This window comes from Cyclospora cayetanensis, unplaced genomic scaffold (assembly GCF_002999335.1).
Source record: "Cyclospora cayetanensis isolate NF1_C8 unplaced genomic scaffold, CcayRef3 CcayRef3_contig_73, whole genome shotgun sequence".
Classification (NCBI taxonomy): Eukaryota; Apicomplexa; class Conoidasida; order Eucoccidiorida; family Eimeriidae; genus Cyclospora; species Cyclospora cayetanensis.
The window spans coordinates 145,143-168,851 of record NW_020312734.1 but is presented as its reverse complement, the minus strand read 5'-3'; the positions used below and the strand labels follow the sequence as shown (position 1 = coordinate 168,851).

The window sequence follows — 23,709 nt, the reverse complement described above, 5'->3', positions numbered from 1 at the left end:
CCCATGAGTCCCAAGACTCACTTTCTGGATATAGAAGGACTTTTGCTCAATTATTTTCATTTTTTTGTGCGCATGCCTTCATCGTGTCCCTTCAATGACCTAATGAGGGCCGCATAAACGTCCCAGTGGTCCCCATCAGCGGTGATCACAACGGCCTAGTGCATGCGAATCAGGTCGAATGTTTCGTTTCCGACATATCTTGACTCATTTCCACTTTTGGAGACCCCAGGACCTACGTAATTGGGATACCACAGCAACATAGGTCCCGCGCCTCCAAGTGCCTCAATCCGAGGGAAATATTTAACGTACAACTGGCCTCGGTATAGGCCCGAACTAATGCACTGGAGAACCCAGGTACCTCCTGGCAGCACATCCCTTTTGATTGGTAAGACATATACCCAAGAAAGGGGGCATATGCCTAGGGCTTGCCTATAGAGGGGCCCCTAGTAGACACCACCGTCCGTTACCCACGATTCAGCTGCTACAATGCTGTAGTGGGATGTGGACGAAACAGGTTTCTTTCATCCGTCTCCAGATACGGCACTTCAGGTGCCACTTGTCAAGTCCTCTGCCGCAGCCACAGCTTCCTGGATCACCGTCTACACATTGGAGCTAGCCATGGCAGTCTCAGCAGTGGCGTTCCCAGGAACACAGTCCTGGCGGCCTCTGCACCAAGGCATGGCAGCTTCCAGCCGTGAAGACATCTCAGTATCCGCTTCACGGCGCAGCAGAAGCAGCGTGTCCAATGCAGCGCCTCAAGAGGCCCCCTTGCCTCCCCCAACACGCCGAAAGAGGCTCTCATCGCCGTATGAGCTGCAGCATGCATCGCACGGCTCATCAGCCCCAGTGGCCTCACTTCGTGACTCTATCGTTGCTTGTCTGCTTTTCATTTCAAAAAGGCCTCTCGGGCGTCGTCGCTTCAGTCGTTGCCTTTTTGCCTTGTGTGTCCTGGCGGCTGCCCTTAGTCAAACTGTTTTAGTAGCACTTGCGGATCCAGAAAATCTTTCTGGCAGCAGTGTGTCTCAGAAGGAAAGTCATGGCAGGCCTAATGGATCGCGCTCTTCTGATAAGGGTACGCCTACCTCAATCCTCTTTGGTTGCGTGTCGTTTGTCTCATGTCCGCCTCTCATGAATCCCGGCATAGGGGCTACTACTACTACCATTTTCCTGCTGCGTCCAGTCTTTTCTGCATCCTGGGGTGTAGTGAGGTGATTCTAGCGTAGTGGTTGAAGGCACTTATCTACAAGGCAGCACGCGCGAGGGGGGTGGGAGGAGCCAGCGTGCAGTGCCTCAAGTGCTCGTGCCTACTAATTCCTCCCATTACTTTTTCTCGACTAGCCCTTCCCCTCTGTATGTGCCGCCTTTTTCTATGGACGCGTATCGGCTGCAGCGCAATGTGCGATGGCTGGCGGTTCGCCTTTCAAGGGAAGGGAGGCACCTAGAGGCCTTTTGTGCCGTGAATTTGCAGTTGGACTGGGTTCCGTGTCGTCTCTGATGGAGATTGTAGAGGAGAGAAAGAGAGCGTGGGCTCTTGAAGTCGCGAAGAGGGCGAGGAGGGCTTCTGCTATATACTGCGGCAGCGCTGTATTCGGGAAATTGCAAGCGGACGGCAGTTACTCTATCAGTCCAGAGGAGGCCCCAAATTGCAGGAGCCTGTGTCGTGCCCTGCTGCACAAGTCAGCCTTCACTAAGTTGCGGGGGCGTCTTTGACAGCTTCTCGCTTGGTGTTTCTTTCTCTCGCAGCAGCTGCATGCATTCGGAGGGTTGGGGACGCTACGCTGTAGGGGGTTGAAAAGGCCGCTCTTTCGCCGCACGGCGGATAAACGGTTGCGCTTGAGCCCCCTGGCTAGAACTCATTTGTTCCGGCAGCCTTCAGTGGTTCTCGCGAAGTCTGTTCTGGTCGGAAATTCATGTAGCCTTTGAAAGCCTTTTGATTTGGTGTTTGCACGTGCAGGCACGGCCCTGCATGCGACGACTCCGCCGATCCTTATTCGTGTCTTTTGGGCTACCGATCTGACCGATGGTTCCCAGAAGAATATAAGGAGCACTGTTTCTATAGCAAGCCCTCTTTGCAGCAGCCAGACTTCGAAAGGAGCGTTGCTAGCGAGGATTGCATGCGCAAAGGCATGGAGGCCTGGCTGGCCCTTACCCGGCGGGGCGGCGACTCTTGGGAAGCGTTTCTTAGCGAAGTGCCCCCCTCCTGCACCTTTACGAGAGCGAGGCCAGAGTGTAAGGCCTTTGAAGCCCATCGGCTTCTTACTGCTGAGCCTCTGACTATGCATTTGCTGAGATGGCGATACACGCGGTTCTGGTAGAGGATCCAGCTGCCTGTTTGGTCCTTGGCCCTTCGAGCCCACGGCTCATGGAGCGTCTTCGCGCCGTAGCTGTGTGTTTTACAGAAGGGGTGGTTCGTTGAAGCCTCTCTCTAATTTCTTAGAGCAGAGAGGGTGTCGGCATGTCTGTCGCGCCGTGGGGGGTCTTCAGCTGAAGGCTGTTTTATGGGTGTATCGTCGTCGTCTTAGGCTTCCGTAGGGTGTGCCGTTTGTTTGTGTGTGCTGCAGCATCGCGGGTGGCTGCGCGGGCGCAGGCCACATTTCCAGAGAGTGCGGCGTTGATGGCCCTTTCCAAGGTTCCTGTGTCTCGCTTTTACATCATCAGCCGTCGCCAGGTGTCGGGGAGTGCAGCGGAAGACGCGGGGCCTCTAATGGAGTCTGCAATCGTGCCAGGGGACTATTGGAACGCGCTGGAAGACGGAGAGAGAGCAGACTGGCTGGTAACCACCACCTTTGTTGCGCCCACAGAAGTGACTGCGCTGGAGCCGCTGCAGGAGGCCTTAACAGGACGGCGGGAGGGCAAGGCGATTTGCCTTTTTCGAGTGGCAGACGTTGAGCGCGTTCGTTTTGGGATGATTCCAGGAGACAACTGCAGAGGCTTTATTGGGGTGTTATACGTGGCTGCCTTGGAGGCCGATCCTGCTCCTGGTTTTGACGCTGCTTCGCGAGGGTTCGACCTCTGCGTTGCGAGACGCGTCTTCCAGCGCAAGGTGATGCTTGATGGCTCATCCGTGGAGGCGCTCCAGCTGCGGACTCGTGTAACTGTCGGATCTCCTTGCGGCGTCGAATCGGGGATGGACAAGGGCTTCTGGGAGGTGGCCTTTTATGCATTGCGGTACCCCCAGGCAAGGGGTGTAGAGGGGCAGCCTCCTGGGGGAGAATGCCCTTGGAAGGGATCGATTCAGCTGAGCAACAAGTGTTTCTTGAGGCTCAAAACAGAGAGGGATATGCACCAGTGGGACTTCTTTTCCGCCAATGCCGTTTGCAGGGCCTTTACAGTAGGTACCGGTTTTACGTCAGAGGATGCGAGTCTAGCCCACATTGAAAATTCCATGGAAATGAAGCTCGTCGGAGTAAGAACACACACACTCGCACAGACAGAGAGACACACAAACTTTGGGGGTCGGCAAAGGACGGGGTGGGGAGAGGGGTAGGGGTTCTCGATCTTCGCATGTGCGAGCGCAAGAGCACGTTGAGGGCCTGGAGGCTTGTTTCGAGAGGAGCTTACCTCCCTCCAGATATGTTTGTCCTCCTTCCATTTGCAGCAGGGGTAAGGGAGGGGGCGAAGAGAGGGGGAAGGGGGTTTGCAAGGGGCGTCGCCGCTGTGCGGCATCGGCTTTCCTTCTTCAGAAGGACACCTTTGAGCCTCCTTCCTAACGAGTGTGTTTTGACGTGGCTCTTGTTGCTGAGTTGCTGGCAGCCAAATGGTTTTTATAGGCTTCTCTGCGCACTTACAGCCGCGTGTCAGGGGGCCTCGTTGGGTCGTGTGGGAGTGCCGCGAAGCGAAGGAGGCGCAGAGACACGCTTCTTGTCTATGCCGTTCTCGACTCAGGAAATGGCAGCGGCGAAAGGGGAGGAGGGATCGTGGATCGGTCTGTTTCAGGCTAGCCAGCTGCCTCTGGTAGTTCCTGGAAGGAGCTCCGCCTTCAGACGCAAGGAGGCGGAGTGCCCAATGGAAGCGCCGCAGTCTGCGGACGGCACGGGGTCTCTTTACAGCCAAATTCGCGCCGCATGTCCAGCAGCAGCGATGTGGCCTCAATGGCGACCTGTGTCTGACGGCTTAACTGCACAAAGGTGAGTCGGCACAGGGGGTGGGCGCTTCTGCAGCTCGTTCGCAGCAAGCTGGCGGCTGCGCTTTCCTAGAGGGGGGGTTTGGAGGGGGAGGAGGAGGAGGGGGCCTCCCTGTGAGCCTACACAACAGGCCAGCGAAGCTGTTCCCTGTCGCTTTCTTCTCCCTGACGTGTGTTTCTTCTCTAACAAAGCGGATCTGTGAAACAGATTCTCTTTCTTGCGCCACGCCGTGCTCTAGGTGGGATCCCCTCTTCTGCGATGGCCAACCCCAAGCTCTGGACGGCGCGAAATTCGCAGATTGCGCGGTGATTAGCTTCCAGAAGCAGGGGGCCCCCCCCTGCCTAAAGGCCCGGAGCTGCGACGCCCCCCTTTCGGCAATCTGCTCTGTAAAACTGAGGACAGGTGAGAGGGGGAGAACAAAAACACAGGGGAAGGCAGGGTGCACGGCTTGCGGTCCTCCCCTCCCCCTTATTTATCGCACATGACTAAAGGCTTTCACAGACCTTTTCACCTCGCCGTCGCTCTGGCGAGACGCTTCTGTGCGAGCGTGGTAAGGCGGGACGGCGGCGGCACCGTTAGGACTGACTACCAGACGTGTGGCCTTGCGAACGTACTACCGCCGTAGCAGCTTGCCCACGCCCATTAGGCGTGCTCTTGCCGATTCGCTCTTGACGCGAGAGATGCTGCTGATATATGGAGAGAGTCCTTTCTGCCTTCTTCCTAGCGCGTGAGATAAAGGGACCGTTTGCGCTGTGCTGTGATGCGACCCAGGCCCTCAAGTTCTCGCAAAGGGCAGCCGTGGAAGCGGCGAGCTGCCCGTCGTGAGTTGCAGCACAAAGAACAACGCAGCATGCTGGATAAGTCTGGCTCTGCCCGCTGTGGACTGGTGGACAGACAGCCTCGCGCTGGGAACTCCCAAGGGGCGGCATTCCTTCCCCTTTGGTCACTTAGCCCTCATGGCCTTCTGCGGATCGGGGTCTCTTCTGGCAGGCCCTTGGACGCCTTCTCAGCGCCTCAATTTGGCGAAAGACAAGGCTTTTAGGGAGCTCGATGCGGGATCCTACGAGCTTTGCTACTGCCCCTTAGTGCGGGGCGGAGAGGCAGCGGCCACATGCACCGAGGGAAGGGAGTTCGTGCATCTGCGGGCTCTGCTAAATCTCCTAAGCGACGAGAAAGGCGAGACATGGCCTCGCGTTCAGATCCTGCCCGAGGTTCCTTTGAAGGCGCTTCCAGGGAATTCGAACGCAGGCACTTCGCTGATCCTAAGGCCGGAAGCGAACGAGATCTCGCCAGGCGTAGTTTTCTGCACTGTCGGAAAGGCAGCGAGGCGGAGGACAGACGACACGTGCCGCTTCACCCTCGAGAGTCCAGACGCCGAAGAGAAGCTCGTGACTCTCTCGATTGTACCGGTTGGCGCAAACGATGCCCCCTACGAGCCGGCAGCGCTGTGCTCTCGGCCTGGTGCAACTATGACGGTGAATGTCAAAGGAATTACGACAGTCGATGTTAGGCCTTTTCTTCCCTTCAGCCACAAACACGCGATCTGTGCGCAGGGGTCTCTCATTGGAACCCTCATTACTTCAGGTGAGTCCATTTAATGCAGCTACGCCGCATCCTCTGTCACACGCCACCCACCCTTTCTCTGCCGCCTCTTCCAGTCAGGCCGCTGTCGTGCAGCCTCCCCGCACAGAACGTTTTTTCTCTCTCCGCGCTGGCGCTTCTACTTCTCTCTCTTCACGGAGGAAGGAGGCTGTTCCGGCTTTCTGATAGCCCTCTCTTCATAGTACACTCCCTCGCATGTTTCTTTCCGCCACAGCCAAGACAAATTCAGCAGCCGACTTCGTCAACGGTAAGCGGAGGCGGGAGTTCGGCATACGCAGCGCATGTGCCACACTGGGGGGCCTAGAGAGGCTTTTTTTTGTAGCATACCTATAGAAGAGGAAGGGGCATGTTGCCGTCTTGGGGAAAGGCTGCGGTTATGCCAATCGTCGTAGAAGCCAATTGCATATTAACAATTTTAGCGAACTCTGATTCCCTCCTGGTATCTTGCACTTGCGCCTAAAAACATGTGTCGCCTCCATATGTATGTGTATGTGCATGTTTGTGTATGTGTGTGTATATACTGCTGCTGTGTTGTGTTTTCTTCTCTTAGGAGGCGTTAGCTTCGTTCAGACCAGTCAGTCTCTGCCCGTTCATTCCGCTTACTGGCCCCTGCCCCCCTCCTCCTTCTGCGGGCTTCTTTTCTTCTCGCAGAACGAGGGGAGGGAAAATCTTGTAATCAAATCAACGTGGCTACGCCAGCTTCGATTCCATAACCCCGATGTCAGCCCTACCCATCCAAAATTCAGTTTTTTCGTTGGACTCCATGCAGCCTTCTGTATGTGCTTATGTGTGCTTGTGTCCTCTCTGTCTCTCTCTCTCTCTCTCTACAGGATTCTTGGAACTAAAGGTCGATGGTGCGTATGCTTGCCTTGTCTTATGCCCTCCAAATTCCTGCCTTTTCTCGTTTTTTCCCGCCTCGAAATTCCCTTTTCTCACAGGGTGTGCGTCAGGCACACTCACCCCGTGCTTGGAGGGTTTATGGTTGTTTTTTGGCCTGTGTGTGTGTGTGTGTTTCCGTCTGTCTCTGTGCCTCCTTCTCTCTGACCTCATTACGCTGTCTTTGCAGGCCTAAAGCTCAAGTTTCCGCATGACACAATCAACCAGGCCGTCTTTGAGGTGTCCGTCTCTGGCTATTTTTCCTACACCGTGGGCAGCGCCGTCTTGTTACTCGTTGAAGCTGTCTATGAAGATGACAAGTACTGCTCTTCACACTTAATCTACGATCAGTCCGCTTACAAGGAGTACATGGGGGTATTTGACAGCTTGAATCTACTCTTGCTTTTCACCGTTCCGGCCCCCACAGTACGCACAAAGCTCTGCCTCCTCAACCCTAACTCATATTACCACGTCGAAGTCGTGAGTCTGGGCCAGCTGCCGATGCCATCCAAGCCAATGAAAATAACTGCGAGAGAAGCCCGGTGCTCGCTCTCCCCAAAAGGCGACTGCTTATTCAACCTTTCTCCCGATGGCGCAACAATCAGTCAACCCTGGGTAAGCTTGGCCTTTTGTCCCCCCTTCTGTGGGGTGCCTTGAGCTCGTCTTCCTCGCAATACAGCGCGCTGTAGCTAGCGTTGTCTCGAACGCTCACCGCTGCAGGCTCCCGCAGCTTGTAGAGCAGTCCCTCTGAAGGGAACTTGGTTGTTCTTTTCGAACGCGGAGGAGGGGTGGGTGCTGTTAGGGAGGAGGAAGCCTGTTGGGGGATCTCACTCTGCAGTGTATCGTCTCTCACACACGGCGTCCCTCCTTTTGGAAGTGACGACGCAGTCGCATGCCCACCACATACACACATGGACGAGAGAGAAAGAGAAAGCGTGCAAGGAAGAGCGGAAAATATAGAGAGCTATTTTTGTCCTTGGTGTGTGGCAGGCCGCATTCTTTCCCAACACGATCGCTGTGAAGCTCCTGCAAGGAACGCAGCAGTGCCCTTTCGACCCAGCCGATCCTGAGTATTCAACCTTTGAAGGAGACCCCTCAGACATTGTAGCAGTGCTGGAGGCTGATGCTATGGATATGACCATGACATTTGCAAGCACCACTATTTTAGAGTTTCAGCTGGCCGAACAGCTGAAGCCGTGGCTGGCAGACAGGGGCATCGCAACGATATGCATGACTCAGGAGGGGATGGAAGATTCAACTACCTCCTGCTGGGAGAACGAAACGTGCACGATGCAGCTTGGCTACATGCGTTGGGTTGGTGCGTTGCTGTGTGGAGCAGCGCAGCAGACGCTGTTGTTGTCTTTTTCTCTGCCCACGAAGCGGGGGTGGGGTGGGGGAGAGGCCGCGCAGCTCATTCCTTGTTTTTGTGCTTTGGTGGAGGGGTAGTCGCACTTTTTGCGTCTGAGGAATGAGGATGAGTATGTTTGCTCACCTCTAGCGTGAAGCAGAAGGAGAAGAGGGGAAGGAGGGGGCTGGTGGGGTCTAAAGAGAGTGCCGGCCTTATGAATCTGCGGTGCACGGTATCCTCGTCGACTGTTGATTACAGGCCCGACCGAATCGTACGACAAAGCGTTTGTCTGCAAGGAGGAAGAAGAATGCATAGTTGACGTAGAAGGGAAGCACATGGATTTTCTGAGCATGCACTTTAGCCGCCTTGCTGCCCTAGAAACCTGCGGGGTGAGCGGGAGGCATGTCACAACATGTCTGTGTGTGTGCCGAGCAGAGCTCCTAAAAGGGCGCTGCAGGCCTGACTGTAGATACACCTCGTGGTATCGTCAGATGTGCTTTTTATTGTCAGAAAGATTCGCAACTGAAGCAGCGCAACCTGGCACTCCCAGCAGGGTGCAGAGAGGATGCGACAAAGACCAGCAGGCTTCAACCGGCTGGCTGTACTCAACGGTCTCGTGCTTAGAGTTGTGTGTGTATTTCGCCTCAGGAACTTAGGGGGATAGGCACGCTGTCTGTCTTCGGCACATATCAGAGCGTAGATCTGTCAGCTCCCTCGGACGACTATAGTTGGCTGCAGGTGGCTTCCCACTCTTCGCCGCTGGCTCCTGTTTCTTCTGCCTCTACCGGTAAGCAGACCTAATTTGCTCTTGCGCGTATATCTCTGGTGGCATGCTGCATTATTCGCATGAGAAAATTCGCTTCGCCTTTCGCCTTGCGACGTTCGTTCTTCTGCGTGTCATTGGGGGTCCTTCGAATAGACGGGTTGTTCGAGCTCAACATGCATGTCTGCGCATGCATATTCAGCATGCATTTGTTTGTATGCCGTTTGTGAATGGGTTTCTTCTTATTTCAATGCGCCGCAACTTTTAATCACCGCGTTCACCGGGGTAGCTGCCGATAAAAACGCGACAAAGTGGAGGGAAGCCCCCCCCAATAGGGTGCTGTTGCGGTAGAAGGGGAGGGCAGTCTGGGCTCGCTGCTGCTGCTGCTGCTGCTTCCCTGCCTTCTAAACCCTTACATGGTTGCGGGGATGGATTCAGAGACTGCCTGCTACTCTGCAGCAATAAAGCAACCGCGCGCGTGTTGCATTGTGTCGTGGACAGAGTCTCCGCGCCACCCTTCTCTCCCTTCACCCGAAGCCTTGCTCTTCGTTACAACTCGCCTTTCTTAACACGAAAATCTTCCAGGGGTTTCAGAGCATGCTGACTCGATCTTGGCAGTCGGTTCCAGGGGAGTGCAAGGAGCCGCTTGCATGTCGCTGCTCTCTCTGTGTGTGTCAGTTTTTGCCGCAGAGGGTTCTGCAGGTCTTAAGGCGCAGGATCACGCGCAAGCGCGACTATCCTTGCTAGAATCTGCGTCTACCCACAGCTCAGCATCCGTCTCTTTTGTGCTGAAGACAGACAAGAAGGGAGGCACGCAAGAGCTGTGTTGGAACCCTGCAGCGGGTTCTTTCTACAACCTTCTGGATCACACGGTGTATGTGGGTCGCATCGTCTTTGTGAGCCGACCAACACTAAAGAGTAAGTGCAACGCTGGGAGAGGAGAGGCCGAATATATATTTGCCTGCGTCTCGTCATGATGGTGCATCCCGCCTCCGCCACGTCGCGCAGTGCTCAGCTCAGCGGCGATGTGCCTGACGGAGTGGCTTGAGCGTTGTTTCTTTAGTGGGGTGCAAAGAGAGGAGGCGAGCTTGAGGCTTTGGCTGTGGGGTGGGTAGGGGAGGGGGTAGTGTCTGACTTGCGGTGAGGTGCAAGCACGCTGCAATACAAGCAAGCATACTGCTTGGAAGGAAGGACCACTCCAGTGTACAGGCGTGTAGAGCTGTGCTTCGTCTGCGCGTCCTTGTGCAGCAATGGAAGTCGTGCCGCAGAGCGTAGCAGGAGGCACAGAGGGGGCACAGGCGGTGAAGATTGAGGCAGAAGTAGGGCTAGATCGCGCTGACCTCACCGGTTCAACGAAGGTTTATCTGAAAAACGCTCCAACAACGGATACGGCCCTAGTTGACACATGCGACTATACGACGGATGCAGCAGGAGATCTTATTACCGCCATTAGCGCGATGTCTGCAGTATCGAGCACGAGCGAGAACGTGAACTTGGCCACAGCGGTGTTGGCGAATCCACAGGTTCCCTCCTCTGTCTGCTTGGTGCAGTTCATGATGCCCACCAGTTTTTCCAATGACATCCCTTACGCGTAAGCAGCGACAGTGTGTTTTTGAGTCCCCTCTTCTCCTCGGATTGCTGAGTTGGCGCGGTTTTTTCTCCCACGGTGCTCTTGCGTAGAGCCCTGCTTGGCAAATATGCGGCCTGCGAGACAAAATAGAGGCTGTTTGGCAGCCTCTATCTTGTTGAAAAAGAAACCTCAGAGGCAGCGCGCTTCTTCCCCCACCCCCCTCCCTCTCTTTGTAAGGGAGCCTTGCCTCTCGATTTTTACGCTCGACGAGGCCTCTTTATTATGGCCCCTCCTCCTGAGCGGTGTGTGGGTGGTGACGTGCTTTGCGTGAAGGTTCTACATGGGGAGGCTGCCAGGAGCGCACGTACCGTCGGCAAACTTGGACGCTACTTGTACACTTGATCGAAGCACGGATTGCACAGCAAAGGGGGCACTTACGAATGTCTCGGCTTTGGACTGGAAGGGGAATCCGTGGCCGTTGGTGAGTTGGTGTGGCTCCCTTCCTGCAGCGTGCGGAGATTGCCGTGTGCAGGCGAAGAGGCCTTTCTGCTCCCCTCAGTGCCCCTCCACCCCGCTTTCGTTGGCGAAAGGAAATGTCTGATGCCCTTTTGCGCCGAATTTCTGTTGCTGGTGCTCTGTGTGCTCTGCGGTGGCTGTCTGTCAGCAAGCCTCCCCTCCCGCTAAAATGACAGTTCTCGCAGCGCCCTTCGATTCTTGTCCTTCGAACCCCAGGGAATTACTGAACGTGGTGTCTGCAACGGAAAGGCTGACCTCCGAGCAGATACTGAGCGAGTTCACAAGGAACACCGTGAGTGTGACCTTGGAGAGGCTTTCGCCGCTGCTAGCTCTGAGGGGGAGGGCAACCCTCTGCGTGCTTGACGACAATTGCCAAGATCCCAACACCGGGGAGTGTGTTGCTAGCCTGGGCAAGGCTCGCTGGATAGGACCGACTGTCATCACGCACGTCGACACGCTTTGTACGGAGGTGAAGGGGGGCCGTTGCAAAGTATCCATCACAGGATTCAACATGAAGAGCGTAGACTATTCGAGACCGAGGCTCGCTGTGACAAGTGCCTGCGGAGTAAGCCTCTCCCCTCAAATTCTGCAGCGAGGGGCGTGCCACGAATATCCAACGGCGGAAGGAGAGAGAAAGGGGGAGATAGAGAGAAAGGGTCATAGAGAGAGAAAGGGTCATAGAGAGACAGAGGTAGATAGAGATAGGGGTGGAGACAGCGTTAGAGAAACAGAAGAGACAGTGCTTGAGAAACTGAGACAGCACCACAGAAACAGAGACACAAAAGCAGAACGAACGGGAGAAAAGTGCAATCAGCCTCTTATCGTTGTTTGTTGTGCACGTGTGTCGCTCATGGTTTTTGATGGTAGGGAGTGCTGATTCTGCGTATTTGTGTTGCCTGCTGTTCGATCAGGACGGAACTACTGAATTGTTCACAGAAGCGGATGAGGTAGACGTAGAAGACGACGTTGCAGTTTTTTCTGTTCCAGTTCTTGCAGGGTGGGGTCTTCACCTGTGCTGGAATCCTGTGGTCATGGTGCTGACTCCTGGCTTTGATAGTGGTGGCTTTACTCTGCAATCGGAGTATACTTTCGACATTGGAAGTTTTTCTGTGTTGCCGCTTCCCATCGTAACAGGTACAGCGCGAGATTTTTTCAAGCCGTACCCTGTTCTCGAGTCTTTGAGTAGCGGCCTTGGGTAGCTGGCTGCATGTTGAGATGCTGGCTTCAGGCTGCCCTCCTGTCTGCCCCTCCCCTCGCGTTATCTGCAAGGTAGAGGCTTCTCCCCGCTAATAACAAGGCCCCTGCGCAGCCCGCTTACGTGTGCAGTCTGGTGCTGTCTACGATTATCTGCGCGCAGGCCGTTCTGTATCAAGCAAAACAGTAACGACGGCTGTGGTGGAAGTCGAGCTCAACGCGCTTCTTGATCCAACTTCCGTGGCGGCTTTCGGAGGGCCTCTGCCATCTCAAGGGCTTTGGAACGGCATGAGCAGGGAGCCTTACAGTCCTGGCTCTACGTGCAGCATTTCCAGCTCCACAGTGTACAGCTTTCGTGCCACAAGCGTGTCGATTGAGACTGTCAACGTACGCAGCCGGGAAGATGGTTCTTTTCAAGAGACGGGCAAGGAGTCAGCGGAAGCCGCTGTGACGCAGATATCTTTTGAGTTCGATGCAGAGGAAGTCTCATACACATACTGCTGGCATACAGCCGTCTTTGACGCCAATCACCAGATCGTGAGGGAATCTTGGTGAGGCTCTCTTATCCACTACACAAGCCTGCGGCTTGTCTCTGGTTGCTGCCTCTTCCCGCCTTGTAGTGATCTCTGCTGCCGTGCTAACAGCAGCGATAACGGCCTCAGCCTGCTCTCGCAAGGGTCTTGCCTGCCACCATGCCTCATCACTCCCTTTATCAAGACGCACATTTGTGTCTGCTGGTCATGTGTCTGTCTGTCTGTCTGTCTGTCTGTCTGTCTGTCTGTCGCCCTATTCCTCTTTCGCTCTCTATTTACGCACGTCGAGTTAGCGCACAGGGCACTTTTACCCCCCATCCTAGTCGTGTCGTCAATGGCTAGTGTCGTGTTAGCAGTGGCAAATGCCATGTTATCAGTGGCTAGTGTCGTGTTAGCAGTGGCAAATGCCATGTTATCAGTGGCTAATGTCGTGTTATCAGTGGCAAATGCCATGTTATCAGTGGCTAATGTCGTGTTATCAGTGGCAAATGCCTCAGAAGCTTCGGGAACTTATACTGCGCCTCAGGACGCCGCTAGTCAACATAGCAGGGCCTTCGGACGCGCAGCTTGGAGGTGTTTACGCAACTGCTGCGTTGTCTCTAGGATTTGTTCCGTGCATGTCTGGCACATCAGATCCGGATGCCTGCATCTTCAGTGTAGTGGCCACGGCGCCTTCAGAGCCCGATCTGTACCCTAACGGGGAGGTGAGCAGTTTCTACGAGCAGAAAATGTACTGGTCTTGGCGATTTGTTTTGGGGTTTGCGTTCACCAACGCGCCGAAACGCTCGTGGGAAGCGAGGCATGAATACCCCGCATGCGTGCTACTGCTACTGCTGCTGTTGCTGCTTCCTTGTACTGCTGCTCTTGCAGCGGTGGATTCTTCCTTCGAGAGCCACCGTCGTGGTGATACCTGGGGAGGCGGACTGCAGCAATACGGCCATATCTGTGTTTGAGACTGCGCCACTGATCAACGCCGAGACTGTAGACCCCTCAAAGCCCATGCGTCTGCTAGAGCCGCATACGGTTAACGACTGCTTGTACTACAATCTTGGTGCAGGCCGAGCCTGGCTGTCAGAAAACGGGAAAGGCACCATCTGCTGGCATAGCGATGTCACGGCTAGCCGAACACCCGTCAAAATCGCACAGGCCCTCTGGCTGGGCCCACCCTTCATTCGCAACCAGCCTATGTACGTCACCTGCTCGCATGTGGCTGTCTGCAACGTATCCGTTCACGGCAAAAACTTTTCCTTCATGGATCACTCGGTGACTCGACTTGCTGTTCTGGAGAGCTGCGGCACGGCGAAAGGGCTTGGTGTCGCGCAACTACGGACTGTTAAATCGGAACACGCAAGTTTTCTCATGATCCGAGAGACTCCTTCCTACGAGCTGGTTACAGAGGACGACCTTGAGCCTGGTCAGTATTCTCTTTCTTTCAAAGCAGCTACATACAGACACACACCGCTAATACAGAACATGCAAGTCTCTTCCAGAGGCTCTCAGAGCTCCCAGCTTGCTTGCTTGTTGTCTGTCATGAGCGAAAGCAGCCGGGTTCGTCGCACTGCTGCTAGCGAACAGGGTCAAGGTCCTAACTCTCTTCTGATATACGAGCGAAAAAAGCCCCTTTCTTCATAATGTGCTTGTGCTTTTCATATGTATGTGTCCACATGTCTTTCTGCCTGTAGATCACTGTGTATGTCTATATGTCTGTCTGTATTGCTATATATCTATTAATATTTATATACAGATATGTATCTGTGTGTCTGTATGTCTTTATATATATGTTCCTATGGCTGCTATCCCGCCATGTACATCTTTGTCGATATCGCATCATAAATCTCTACGTCTCTGTCTATGTGCTTCTCTATATCTTTATTTACCCATCTGTCTGCCTGTCCGTCTGTATATGGACCTCGTGATGCGCAGTGCACTTCTGGACACTCTCCGAGAAAATCTTTCGAACACGCTGCAAGCACGGAACAACCCCAGAGTTCGTAGAGGCTACATGGGAAGATCCACATGGTATCTGCAAAGGTGTTGATGTTGCCGATCTCTTGAACAAACACTGCAGCGGCAGGCAGCAGTGCACCTTTATTCCAACGGGCAGATCTCCCCGAAGCCACGCAACCACGGACTCCCCTTCTCTGTATCTGGTAGTTCCCAACAACTGTTTGGACGGAAACGAGCAAAAGCTGCGAGGCACATACCGCTGCCTCGGTATGTCTGCTCGCCGCCTTGCTTAGCGAGTTGCCTTTGCTCACGACAAGGAGCAAGCCTCTGCAGGGGAGGGAGGGAGGGGGGATAGGGGGAATGGAGGGAGGGAATGCAGGAGAGAAGGGAACCGAATCGCGTAGGGAAGGAGGGGTCAGAGGGGTCGTAATCAAGGATGCAGCTAAAAAAATTGACACTCCTGCATTGCGCACTGTAGGGTGATCTCTGCGTGCTCTGTTTCAGATAGGAGAGATTCATCCTCGCGAGGACGCGCTACTGCACCTATCATGCTTCAACTGCTTGGCAAAACTGCCGCTCCAAAAGACGATTCGTCAACTAAAAAGGAAGTAGGGGCCGACCAAAGTCTTGCCGATCCAGCGTCCTCTGCTGGCTCAGGGGTCTCTTCTGACAAGACTAACGGCACAGGTGCCTCTGACTCTGCGAATGCTGCGAACTCTATGGATGCTTCGAACTCTATGGATGCCGCGGATGCTTCGAACTCTGCAAATGCTTCTGACGCTGCGGATTCTATGGATGCTTCGAACTCTGCAAATGCTCCTGACGCTGCGGATTCTATGGGTGCTGCGAACTCTGCAAATGCTTCTGACGCTGCGGATTCTATGGATGCTTCGAACTCTGCAAATGCTTCTGACGCTGCGGATTCTATGGATGCTACGGACGCGTCTAGCAGCAAGCATCAGCCACAGGATGAAACGATATCCTTTTGGGTATTTCGCGGGAAGCCGGGTATCTACGAAATATGCTGGAATTCAGATATTACACCTAACGCAGATGCGTCAGCGTACTCCGAGTACTTGGGAAAGTTCGAAATGATGCCCATCCTCTCTGTCACAGGTATCTGTTTCCCTGCTGCCAGAGTCAGCTGCACGTAGACGCATGAGCGGTTCTTGATGGATTTGGACAGCAGGCAGGTGTTCTCAGTGTCGATATGCGCCATTACACTGCAGAGCACTGCGCAGGCAATTCTCCTGCCAAAGGGTGTGGAATAGCGAGTATGGGTTCTGCGATGCAAATTTTAATATGCAAATTCTGTGCCGCCTGAGAGGCGCTTTGTGTGTGTGCCTCTCAATGAGGGGCCTTCCTTGAAAATAGCCAAAGCTACTCTTGATGAAAACCCCTGTGCTGCAAGGGTATCCATCTCTACCTATCTATCTCTCTCTATATCTATGTGTGTCTCTCTGTATGGGTGTTTGTGTGTGACGCCTTGTGCAGATGAGGCTGTGGTGTGCGTATCCGATGATTTAAGCACCTGCACTTTAGAAATCACGATCGAGGTCGAGGCCATTGAGGTGACAGATGGTTCTGTGGTACTTATTTTAGCCGCGCAGGACGGAACGGCTGAGTGTGCACCTGTGACTCCAGCGGATCTGGAGGTACTTGCCATAATGCCTCATCGGTCTTCATGGGATGCAGCACATGAGATATCCGAATTGACATACTCAACACCGCTGTCCAAGGCCAGCCGCAAGCTGTGTCTCGTCACCTTTGACAATGCAACATCCACCATCGGCACTGCGTAAGTCGGGAAGAACCCCTCCTTGAGCATCTCTCTTTGTCTCTCTCTGTCTCTGTCTCTCTGTGTCTCTGTCTCTCTGTCTCTCTCTGTCTCTGTCTCTCTCTCTGTCTCTCTCTCTTAGAGCCTCTAACTCTAGCTGTTGACTGGAGTGTCCTCGCGATCCTGCACCCGATCTCTCATGCACCTGCAGCGAACTGATGCTACATTACCTGATGCAACACACCCCTCTTCGCGCGATGCCCGTGCCAGTCTTCTGAGCCTCTCCCCCCCTTTACATTTGCTGTTTTTACCGTCCCCCCATACGCGGCGCTGCGCGACATTTCAAAAGACTCCAGCCTTTGTTCTGCAAGCTGCTCCTTTAGTTTGTTAGTACTCGATGCCGGCAGAGACTCCAGGAAGCCTCTCAGAGTCTGCTTTCGACTGGCATAACAGCGGCGCTTGGCTGCGGCTGCTCTTTCAGGCAGTACGCGGGGAATATACCTGGTTACTCTGCACCCAAGGAGCACGCTACACACGAGGATGTTTGCACAGCAGATCCTACACGGCCTTGTTCGGTCACTCTGGAGCCCTCTCCTGTCTCAAGCTTCTTTGATCTCGACAATCGCATCCCCCAGGAAGGGGAAACGACCCCATCCTTTGATGCATTTCCAGATTTGGTAGAGCCCTTTGCTGCTGCTTTTCTCGGTGCCCCTCGTTAAAGCTCTAGCAACTGCGCAGTCTCAAGAACCTGCAGCCTTCTTAGAGAGGGCGCTACTGGGCCGGGTATGCAGCTCGTCAAAGCCTACATTTGGAGCGAGAACCAGCAAGACAAACTTTCCGACCCTCGTGCCCTGTGTGTGTCTGCATGCGACTCTCTGTCTCTCGATGTCGATGTTGCAGCGGGCCTACCTGCCTGCTGAATCGCGTCTCTACGTGCTGGAAGGAGACGTCTTGTGCCCTGCAAGTGCTTCTGATAAGCTTTACACGACTGCTACTGAGGACCCCGCCAGTGGCATTGCTGCACTCCCGCAGGCATTCGCGGAAATCGGTTCTTTAGTGTACCAACTGACGGACGCGCAGCAGAGGTGGCTTATGGAAACACTTGTAGCCACGCTTTGCTGGACAGCTCCTGACTGCACAGAAGACTCCCAAATGCCCACCTCTAGGCCTTGCACAAAGAAGGTTGGAGTGCTGACATGGGCAGGCAAGCGCGCAAACGAAATCTCCAGCAAGGCAGCAGCAGTCTATGATATCCCTTCAAGCCGGAGCCGCGCAAGCAGCCTGCATTACCAGTCTTATATACATACATACATATATATATATGTGTGTGTGTGTATATGTATCTGTATATGTATATATATATACGTATATACATGCATGCCCGCACAAAAAGCTAGTGAACGCTGCGTCCTTCTCCATCCAACAGGGGTTTTTATGGCGGTTTTTTTGCCGCTCCCCAACTCAACTGCCGCTTTTCTACGCGGTCCGCTAGTCCTGTGCGGCATCCCGTATAACGCCTTATGCCCATATGCGTTCCCTTGATTTGCACCGTGCAGGGCCCCTCGTCAAGGAGCCTTTGGCCACTATCACCTGCCGATTGGAGATGCCCTGCACATTTGTAGTACAGGGTATCAACTTGGCGTTGATGGATCACCAAAAGAGCAGAGTTGCCTTCCTCAAGCAGTGCGGAGTAAGTGCCGCTCGTTCGCTGGCTGCCGTGGGGAGGCCGCTATTGCGGGAGTTACTGCCAGCTTTTTGCCGCCTTCCCCCTATCCTTTACCGCGCGTTAAAGACAGCCAAGACATGTTCAGAAGGACTAGATTGCCCAGTTAAACGTGTGTTGTCGCAAGACGTCTCAGAAAGCTCCCACTTTCAAATGTGTGTCTGCGCCTACATCCAGGGTTCTGAAGGTCCTGGAATCGCTTCTGTGAAAGAATATCCGGAAAATTATTCCCCCGCTCTCTTCAAAGAAGCCGCAGGTGCGTCTGTGCAGCTGCTCTAAGCGTGCAGCTTTAGGGAGACGCGGGAAGGGAGTCGTGCCCTTCGGGGGATCGAAGTCTCAAAGGCCTTTAACTGTTCAAGATGCGTCTGTGCTTGAGTTTTCGAGCTGCGAGCTGCTAGTTCACCTCCACGGTTTCAATAAGCGCTCTCGGCTGTGTGAATTACCTTATCGCTCTAAGACGCTTCACCTCCTTCCCGCATGCCTCCCGCAAGCGTTTCGTATCCTTGTTTTGCCGGCTGCTCCTTCCTGCTGTTGACTGCTTATTTTTGGCTGTATGCGGTTGTATTTCCAGGAGCTGCAAGCGGCTCGGGGAGCTTCCTGGCCGTAAATTCACGTGTCACGCGACACTGGAGGGATATTTCGATGCATCGGCATTCTCGCTTGACAAAGCTGCGACATATGCATGGAGACCCCTTTGCTCTGCTGCAGGGAATCCCTGAGAATGCGCATGTTCTAACAGACTCGCTCACTGTTGAGGCATCACAGCCCGTCGACGATACCGTGTCCATCTGCTGGAATCCTTTGACAGTGCCTACTGATAATTTAAGCGACTTCACAATGACCATAGGAAAGGCCATTGGTTACAGTACGTACCTCGTGTCTGTATGACCGACCTCCCGCAAAAGCCGCATCCTGCCTTTTCCCCCCTACTCCTAAATCAAGCTGCGCCAGAGCGGCTCTGCGTACGGCTTAGAGCGAATCAGACTAGGTCCTTCTGCTACCGCTGCGAGAGAGAGAGAGAAAGAGAGATTGAAAATGAGAGAGAGATTGAGAATGAAAGAGAGAGAATGAGAGAGAGAGAGCTGAATTGCGGGGCTATTGGTTTGCAGCCATCACGAATATTGCTGCCTTTTGCACCTCCGGATCCTTGTGTGGCATTCAAGTGGAAACGCGTGGAGCGGCTCTTGAAGGAAAGCAGCTCAAGCTGAGAGCTGTTTGGGGTTCATGCAGTTCTGTTTTTGACAGCCCAGCTGAACTGCCTGATGGAGGTAGGATAGCGAGTGGCGCCCCACGGGGGATTCAAAAGTCGCCTCCTTGATATAAGAAGCTGCTGTTTTTATCTGCATCACGATTGCTAGAGGGCACCCGAGGCGTAGCCTCGCTACAATAGAACAGCAAGCGCGATTTCGGGTCGGGGAGGGGGGGAAGTTCCCGATTGTGGCAGGTCATGTCAATAAGAATGCACTGCTGCCGAGGCGTTCTTGCGTTATTGCGTGCTGCTTCGAACTCTATAAAACCTCTGAGAAGGAAAGCGCGGCCTTATCAGGGGGCTCTGCTGGCTGTGTGTCTCGGCTCGTCGATTTTTCTGCAGGGATGTTTGCGTACGTCGAGGGCCAGACGTATGCGTTTACCTCTCCCGTAGCAGCCCGGTCCGACTCTCTACATGTCTATGAGTTGTGCTGGTGTGATGAGCGCTTCTCTCCGGATTGTGGCAACATGGACTACGGGCTGACTGTTGGATCCCTTTCGGTTCAGAGTGCGTGGCTGCGGCTTTTTTGCTGAGACGCACTGCCTGTAAAGCCTTTTTGTTACGCAGGCAGATGGAGGGAGGGGCTTTCCCGCGATGAGCCAGGGGGTGTGAGGGGAAGGGGAGTGCCTTGAGAGGGCTGCGCAGATGCTGGATCGGGAGATGCTGAATGGGGAGATTGCGGGTTGCCACGCGTCTGCAGCAGGTAAGGGGACATGCAATTTGGCTGGAATGCGTGGGATGTGTCTGGGAATTGTCTCTCTGTGCAGCGATGGATCGGGAGAATGTTGCGTGTCTCAAGGACGACAGCGCTACCTGCGTGGTTTCTATCCCCGATACGCTGCGAGATAAATCTTACGTATACGTGTCTGAGTACAGAGAAAGCAGCCCATACACCTGCGTCACACCCCTCTCTGTGGTATCGGCAGATGGCACAAAGGTTCAAGGCACCGATGTGGAGGTAAGTATTCCATACAGTGCTCTGGAGTCTGCGGGACTGATCGACAAACCCGTGGCGATCTGCTGGACTGGAAAGGAAAGCCCTTCTGGCAAAGCTTCCGTGCCTGTGTGGGAAGCTTCTTACCTCGGAAACATCATCTTTGTAGACGCAAGGGCGGATACCAACATGCTATACGCTGGAGTTCCCCCTCAAATCTCTATCTTGGCAACCGGACTCATAGGAACGCAGGCTTCCCTCGCTGGGCTACCCCTCTCCCTGAAGCAGGTGTATCTTAAGGACAAGTCCAAGTGCTCTGCTACCTCGAGAACGACAATCTCCGTGCCGCTTCCTCTAGAGAGGCTATCTGCTGCCAAAGGTAAAGCCCTAGCAGTGCCACATGCCATGCAGAGATCCCCGCGTCCAATATGTGTGTGTGTATGTGTGTACCCTACAGAGTGCATCAATTGGGCCTAGTACTCTTCGGGTTATTTCTGAGTCTTTCTCTTCCTCTGTGTACGGGGGGAGAAGGTGCGGTGTTTGCGTCTCTGTTTTTTTTTCTTTCACGCCATGATCTGTTCACTTCCACGCGTGACGAGTAAACACACATTTTTCCAGCTCCCCGCCGTGTGTAACTCTGCAGAGACGCCAGGCTATGAGATATCCTTTGCGGCATCCACGGTCCTCACGCGTATCCTCTCAAAAAGCACTGCAGGTGTAACGAAGCTCTCACTCTGCTGGTGCAACGCCTCCCAGACGTGTGTAAAGGCCGCAGAATTCAGCTCAGAACTCGCACAGCTTGTGTATTTCCGTCCAGCAACTGGCGTCGAGCACCAATGCACCTATGACAGTACTTGCCTTATGAACATCCTTGATTTTCCTGGCATGGGAAAACTTCCCTTCACTGCGCAGTTGCTGATCCGCACCGACTGCACGGGTAAGTGCTTTTGTCGCATTCCTTAGGTCGGCTACCTCTCCCTGTGGCCGCATGATCTGCTCGGCAATTCGCTCCGCTGTGTTTCTCCTCCTGGAAAGAGCGAAAGCTGAAACTAAAGAGTGAACAGGAAGCAGGATGCTGCTGGTAGTGGGAGACGTATACATGTAGATTTCAGCGTGTGTTTGCCGAGCTCTCTATGCGGTGACCTCCACTGCGCAGATCCCACACCAATTCCTGAACTTCCGGATGAAGGCACAATGACGCTCCGAGAACACACAGGGATTGTTTCTAGCGAAGAGACTGGTGCTTACAGCGGCCTTGAGCCTCACGCCTATGGCTTTGAGTCTCTAGTCATTCGGGAGCAGGCTTTGGCAAAAACGCAGCAGCTGCGAAAGAGGATCTGTTACTGCTCGGACTCCACAGACTGCTCGCCAGAGCGCCTGATGGATATAGGAGAGCTTGTGATCACCGGTAAGTGTGTCTCACACGCTCACCGTCGCTCTTCTAGATGCATTGGCCTCATTGGCGCGAGCGCACTCAGCACTGGGAAGCGGCAGCAGTCCCCTCCGTCTGGGCGTTTTGGTGCTCCTGTGAAACATCACGTGCATAGTCGCGCTTAATTATTTCTTTTGGAATTATTACGGTTCGGACAGTTCTTGAGCGGCCTTTTGGCACCTGACTTGTAAAAGCCTCGCCCTCGTTCCCTAAAGATGCCGCAAACGCTCCCCCCCCTGCTTCTTCTGCTCGCGCGTGATTTGGCAGATGTGTGGGATACCGACTTTCGCATATCTGTGGTTGCACGCATTGACGTGCCGCTGACGATCAAGGCTCCGCTTACTCAAAAAAGCGACCAGCGGCAGCTAGTGGTAGCCCGGGGAGACTTTCTTGAGCCGTGTAACCTGGAAAATGATGCAACAAAATGCAGCATCAGTCTTCGAGACTTTCCTAAGGAGACTTGGGAGTCTGAACAGCAAGCCATCCTGCAAATTTACGACCCAAGCCTCCCCAAGGATCCTCTTGACTCACGCCCTATTCCTTTCGTCCGCATTGCGTCTCTTACGCCTGCAGGTGAGCCCTTTCTTGCACTGCCTACTGCTGCACATGCTTATACGCATTTATAGACGTCCGTATATGCATGCACATGCATGCATACATATACATTTATATATGTGTGTGGATGTTCATAAATATATATTTCTATGTGAGTATACATACATATGTATGTATGTATTTATGTTTTAAAATATGGCTTTCCGCACGCACTGAGATGCCGCTCCAGCGTGATGTGATGCGAGAGAGCTTGGCATATTTGCATGCCTCTTATCCCCTGCTGACTGCAGCACGGAGGCGTCGGTGTATGGCCATGAGACGCGTAAGAAGCGTCGCTTACGTAACCGCAGGGTCTCTGTTCATGTTGCTGGCTTGAACGATATGCGAATGTCTCCTCGTGTGTCTGCTTGTGGTGTCTGTACGCTGCCTGCGTTCCTTCCTACTTTTCGTTCTCAGGCCCCTGGGAGCCAGATCAAAGTTTTTTCTGTCAGATAGGGGGCCTATGCGAAGTGACTGTGGAGGTTCTAAACAGGCGAGCGACAGACAGAATCGCCCTGTTGCAGCGGTGTGGAGAAGAATCCCGCAACTCTATTGGTCTAAGTGCCGCAGGGGAGAAAGTAGAAGGCAGAGCCATAGCTGCACGCTTCCAATGGACCGCTCGGCTGAGTCTCTCACCTGCAGAGATGGAAGCGGGGATGGAGGTGTGCTGGAAGGCCCTTGAACGTGCGACAGAAGGCACCGACGCCCTCGTAGATTACTCCGCTAAGTTCGGCACCGTGTCTATTAGAGGTAAGCATATCGTCGTCGCAATACATCCCTTTTGCGAGCTGCTTAGAGAGACAGGGATTCCTGCAGCTTTTCCTTCAGAGGCCTCTTTGCCAGCATGGCGAGAGCGTACCTTCGCTATTATACCCTTGTCCCTGCCATGTGTCTCTTCGCCTGCTTCCTGAGTTTGCCTCATTCCTTTTCTTCCCGTTTTTGCGCTGTCTTGTTTCACCAGGGATTTTCCCAGGCCAAAACGCGCTGTGTTTCATCGGAAGCACCTGTACAGTAGACGGTCTTAAGGCGCAGCACCTTGTCAGCGGCAATCAGGTGCTGCTGCTCAAGGGAGGTTGCGGTTCAGAGGGAACCGAATTGCCAGTCATTCCTAATGGGGGCATCATGACAATCAGCAGCTCTTCGGAAACCAGTGTCACGTTATCCATCCCCGAAGTTCTGCCAGGTAAGGAGAGTTGAGTGTGTTTCCGTATTACATGTCGGCGTCCTCATTGTGAGCGCCATGCAAAGCCGAAGTCTTTAGATGCGCACGTGCATGCGTGGCTTCTTCGGGCTCTAGCGGGTAGGGGGGAAGGCAGAGGAATGAAGAGGAGAGGGAAAGGGGGAAGCCAGAGGAATGAGAGTCAGGAAGGAGTGGGGAGGAATAGGAAAAGGATCGAAGGCAAGGGGAACGGAGGAAGGGGTCGTATCCAATATATTAAAAATATATATATATGTATATATATGTATATATATATATATTGGCCATGACTTTCTTAGGCGCCCTGAGGCATTCCCTTGGACGATGTG

At 53.9% G+C, this 23,709-nt stretch overlaps 1 protein-coding gene across 1 annotated transcript in view; it reads left to right on the top strand.

Annotated features, from left to right (window-relative positions):
• Window positions 1-1,401: 1,401 nt before the first annotated feature.
• The window catches only part of LOC34621419, a 37,957-nt gene continuing 15,649 nt past the window's right edge, over window positions 1,402-23,709 (top strand). Inside the window, 35 exon segments of the mRNA XM_026335579.1 lie at window positions 1,402-1,676; window positions 1,955-2,227; window positions 2,659-3,406; window positions 3,886-4,127; window positions 4,363-4,526; window positions 4,896-5,708; window positions 6,665-6,700; window positions 6,793-7,217; window positions 7,593-7,920; window positions 8,209-8,339; window positions 8,599-8,737; window positions 9,962-10,304; window positions 10,692-10,807; window positions 10,952-11,390; window positions 11,560-11,981; window positions 12,109-12,544; window positions 13,053-13,230; window positions 13,397-13,681; window positions 13,760-13,940; window positions 14,450-14,740; window positions 15,002-15,589; window positions 15,968-16,271; window positions 16,732-16,927; window positions 17,151-17,454; window positions 17,807-17,940; window positions 18,151-18,233; window positions 18,567-18,838; window positions 19,083-19,241; window positions 19,565-19,729; window positions 19,990-20,535; window positions 20,800-21,093; window positions 21,313-21,564; window positions 21,856-22,161; window positions 22,600-22,932; window positions 23,144-23,365. Of these exon segments, the coding sequence (XP_026191364.1) occupies window positions 1,402-1,676; window positions 1,955-2,227; window positions 2,659-3,406; window positions 3,886-4,127; window positions 4,363-4,526; window positions 4,896-5,708; window positions 6,665-6,700; window positions 6,793-7,217; window positions 7,593-7,920; window positions 8,209-8,339; window positions 8,599-8,737; window positions 9,962-10,304; window positions 10,692-10,807; window positions 10,952-11,390; window positions 11,560-11,981; window positions 12,109-12,544; window positions 13,053-13,230; window positions 13,397-13,681; window positions 13,760-13,940; window positions 14,450-14,740; window positions 15,002-15,589; window positions 15,968-16,271; window positions 16,732-16,927; window positions 17,151-17,454; window positions 17,807-17,940; window positions 18,151-18,233; window positions 18,567-18,838; window positions 19,083-19,241; window positions 19,565-19,729; window positions 19,990-20,535; window positions 20,800-21,093; window positions 21,313-21,564; window positions 21,856-22,161; window positions 22,600-22,932; window positions 23,144-23,365 (10,423 nt within the window).